The following is a 4,012-nucleotide window of genomic DNA, read 5'->3' on the forward strand; positions in this document are numbered from 1 at the left end:
AAGTATTTTAAATTTATACTTTTGACAATTGAAGTATTTTAAATTTATACTTTTGACTTTTGAATTTTTTGTAACCTGTCAAATACGTCTCAAAATTAAAAAGATTTTCCGTCAAATTTGACGCCCGGCCCGGGGCAACCAGAGAACGTCGTTGTACTTCTTTGACACGGCACATTGTTGGGTTAAATTCATTAAATAAAGTCGAATACAAATATATAATTAAAAATACATAAAATTATAAAATAAATAAGATCATAAAATCATGATGTGATAAAATTTACTTAGTCAAGGTTTCAAATTTTTTAAATAATAATAATAAATTAAAATAATATTTTTAATAATAAAAAAATCAACCCAGATTTTCAAATAATGGTCAGTAATCAATTTTTTTTAAATAATAAAAAATAAATGTTATAATATATTTTAAAAATATCGTTCTTGTGTCAAGAAAGTCCTACAACACAACCAAAGAATTAGGGAGATTACTACACGTAAAACGACTTCAGCCTAAACCTCTGATCTCATAGAATTAACCAAAGGGAAGTTGAAGTTGCTATAAGAGCAGTCGAGAAGGCTTAAGCCTCAAGATTGCACATATCTTTGTGCCAGTTCATTGGTCTAGTGCCGAATTCTCAGGTTCAGTTTCAAATCAAGAAACCCTACTGCTCGGATATGGAAGCTCGTGTTCACGGCGGTAAAATTCATGAACAACATGGCGCAATTGACAATAATACTTCTTTTAGGTCCGCATCGTCTCTGAAGCAAGCGATCTCTGCCATGGAATTTGAGAGGCCGGAAATCGAAGGTGAGGTGCCGCTTAAGATCGCGAGATCGAGGTCCATGGCGGCAGTCGAGGATGCGTGCAAGCAGTTTCGAAACTATGTAATAGAGATGCTTACGGAGGACAAGAATGTGAACGATCTTATGGATGTGGAAGAATTTCTGTATTGTTACCAAAATATCACGTGTCCCGTTTACAGGGATTTGCTGAGCCAATTTTATGTGGAGATTTGTAGTGATATCTTCTTGGATTCTGCTTCTTCCTCTTCCGACGATGAAGAAAGCCTCAGCGGTTCTTCATTTTTTTGATGTAAAGAATTAGAGTTCTGAGAGCTTTGTGTACGTGTGGGGCTAGAAATCTAAATGCCGAATAAAGGAACTCGAATTTCTTTCCTATAAAATTCTTTAAAGTACGAACTTTCTGTGAGAGTAAACTAAATGGCCTATCCTTTACCTGTGAAAGCAAACTGACATGTGCGCGTCTCAGACCCCAGCCCTAAAAATCTATACAAATCATGCGCATGCTGATTTGGTTATATCTTTACTGGATAATATGGCTGTTTTACCAAATAATGTTATGGCTTTTCCATTCGTCTGTACAGTCTTCCTGCAAAAAAACCTTGACGAAACAGAAAACAATCTAAAATAAAACTTGTTAAATACATAAATTATCAATAAAAGCACAGCATCTCAAATCTTGAAGCAATACTTTTGAATTTCTTAGAATTTAAGTAATTATGTGGGAGACGTTTCTTCATGTTGAATGTAAATTCATGAATTTTCATGTCGAAACCAGTCTCCAGAAATCTACTTCTTTTATGGTGATGGGCGTAGCCTCAGGAATTTTCGTCTCCGAATCGGTTTGCATAAACCGTGTAGACCACGTGGCAAGGGTGAACGCAGCGGTTTCTTCGTCTGCTTATTGAGTTTCTTACAGATGAGAGCTTGCGCAGAGTAGCCACCTCCCCTGCCTAGAGCTTGATGCTTCTCCCGGGTTCAGTGTTGGTGAAGGGTTTGTCTGTGCTCTCGGCTGGTTAGATTTCGCGTTTGCTGAAGGCGATTCCGGCAGCAAGGATTCAAATCTGGGATCCACCGATTATGTAGTTGTACGGTCCTTCGTAAGCTTTTATTACTATGTAAATCTGCCCATCGATCTGGTTTTCCACCAGAGATCATCCAGATCACTGTCAGGAGGATCGATACGGTATTCCGGTGCTTTTACCGTTGTCTTTCCTCGCAATTCGCGCTATATTTGGTGCTAATTTGAATCCTAAAGAAGGAATGAGGATTTCATGATCCAAACTTAAGGAATGTCACTGCAATCCAGGACCCTCGGCTACCTGAGGTTTGATTTGAGGAATTTAATGATCCATTGCAGTTTTTAACTATAATTGATCAAATTTTAGTGTTCAGTTTTCTGTCTATGATTGGATTGGAAGCATCCTATATCAATGGCTCCGCTTTACCATAATTTTCACTCAACTGACACTAGTTTGCAATTGATCTTCCTAAAGTACATTCCTCTGTTTTTGCTAATTTTTTTCTTTTATGATTCGTCGCCAACACCGACATCCTCAATTATATGCTCAGCGGATTGAAGGTTCTCCTGTTGGCCTTCTGTACATTAGTGAAGTCAAGGCCTAGGGAAACAATCCGGAGGCGAGATGTTAAACCTTCTCTGAAGTGAAAGATCCGCTCACCGGATTTAAGGTTGTCCGGTTTGCCCTATACATTAGGCAAGTGAAGGTCAGGGTAACCAATCCTAAGGACTCTATGTTAAAACCCTCTCTAGAAGAGAGAACATTTAGAGGGAACATCTCTGTAATTGCAAGTTTTTATGCAGGAATACCGATGATACATTGGCATTCCTAGACAGTTCTGGCACTTTAGATTGTGTTCTTGGAATTTCTTTCGAGGGTTTAGTTTCCATTGATGATTAAAATTTGGGTGAATGGACGTTAAAAGAAAATATTTTTGATTTTTTTTTTTTGTTTTTTATAAAATAGTAAATGTTTATTTTTTGTCTAGAGTATGTATTAAAATTGTTTTTCTTTGGCTAAGAGTTAGTTTTCTTTTTAAATAAAGAAACACTTTAATTTAATGGTGCAAGAGTAAAAGCTTCTTATGGACCACCCACTAGCAAGGTAATTCTAGGTAGTGTGGTTTTTCTTGAATAATGGTGATGAGTCAGGCTGATAGCAGCTAGTGATGAGTGTCCTTACTACTAGTTTGACAACTAAGTTATGATGAGTTTTCCCACTGCGTAAAAGTAAATATTTATTTTTATTATTTTGTTTAAATTTACCCACTTACACATGAGCTGTGTTTCAAGACTCAAAGATCTAGAAACTAAAATGGTAGAAGGTCAATTGAAGAAAAAGATAAACTTGAAATTCACAGCAGAAGAGAAAGCCTATTCTAAGGAATTGATCTCAGCTAATGCAGTAAAGATGAAAGCTTTAACTGAAGTAGCTAACCCATCATATCAAAATTCAAAACTAGCCTCTGATTTGCAAGCATCACCAGGAACAACTTTTGGAACAACTACTTCTCCAAGGATAGTCAAAATGATCTTAGACTTCTACCTAGGTGGCACGAAAGGATACATAAAAACGTTTGATTAAAAGATATATTTGGTTGATTGCACAAGGGATCTTATCTTAATTGGTGAAAGGACTTCAAAAGAGATTTCAAGAAGCAAAACAAAGATAGGAAGATCTAGGAATTGAGCCTGCAAACATGTAGGTTTTTACTGAAAAAGGGACAAAAGAATCCAGATGACGTCACCAAGGAGCACTGAATGCAGAAAGAGAATAGAGTTATTTTAAACTTCTTTATCAAATCCGGTTTTTTGATGACCATGGCTCCTCCTTTGTATGGAGAGTAAGCTGCTCAAGTTCATGAACATGCTCACTAAAAGTCTTATGCTGCATTAGCGTCCAGCACTGTACGGTGTCAAGTTGCCCTACATTGTCACTATAAAAGTGACATTCTGACTTCAGAGCAAGGAATGCTCCTTAGCTGAACCATATTGTTTTCAAGCGCCTTTAAGTCATCAGAACATGTGCTTCTTGTTCTCAGTTTTGGCAGAACTGCTCTATCACTTTTCATTCTATTTTGCAACCGACTACTCTCTTCTTCAAGTTCGCTGAACCTATTTCAAACACACCGTTCTACTTTTTGATTTCCAGCAAATGATCTTACAATGCTTTGTCCTCATTCTGCAAGCCAA

The 4,012-nt window shown here is 37.0% G+C and overlaps 1 protein-coding gene across 1 annotated transcript; it reads left to right on the forward strand.

Annotated features, from left to right (window-relative positions):
• Positions 1–512: 512 nt before the first annotated feature.
• LOC149139032 (uncharacterized) lies at positions 513–1,193 on the forward strand. Its single transcript, XM_089449007.1, has one exon. It carries the CDS (start codon positions 673–675, stop codon positions 1,087–1,089), a length of 417 nt encoding a protein of 138 aa, XP_089305133.1. The 5' UTR covers positions 513–672; the 3' UTR covers positions 1,090–1,193.
• Positions 1,194–4,012: the final 2,819 nt, after the last annotated feature.

The sequence above is a fragment of the Pinus tabuliformis genome, chromosome X (genome assembly GCF_031772625.1).
Source record: "Pinus tabuliformis cultivar Carrire ecotype Pingquan chromosome X, CPIR1, whole genome shotgun sequence".
Taxonomy (NCBI): Eukaryota; Viridiplantae; Streptophyta; class Pinopsida; order Pinales; family Pinaceae; genus Pinus; species Pinus tabuliformis.

Coding starts and splice junctions, on each gene's coding strand:
- LOC149139032 (XM_089449007.1), top strand. CDS start 673: ATGGAAGCTCGTGTTCACGGCGGTAAAATTCATGAACAACATGGCGCA.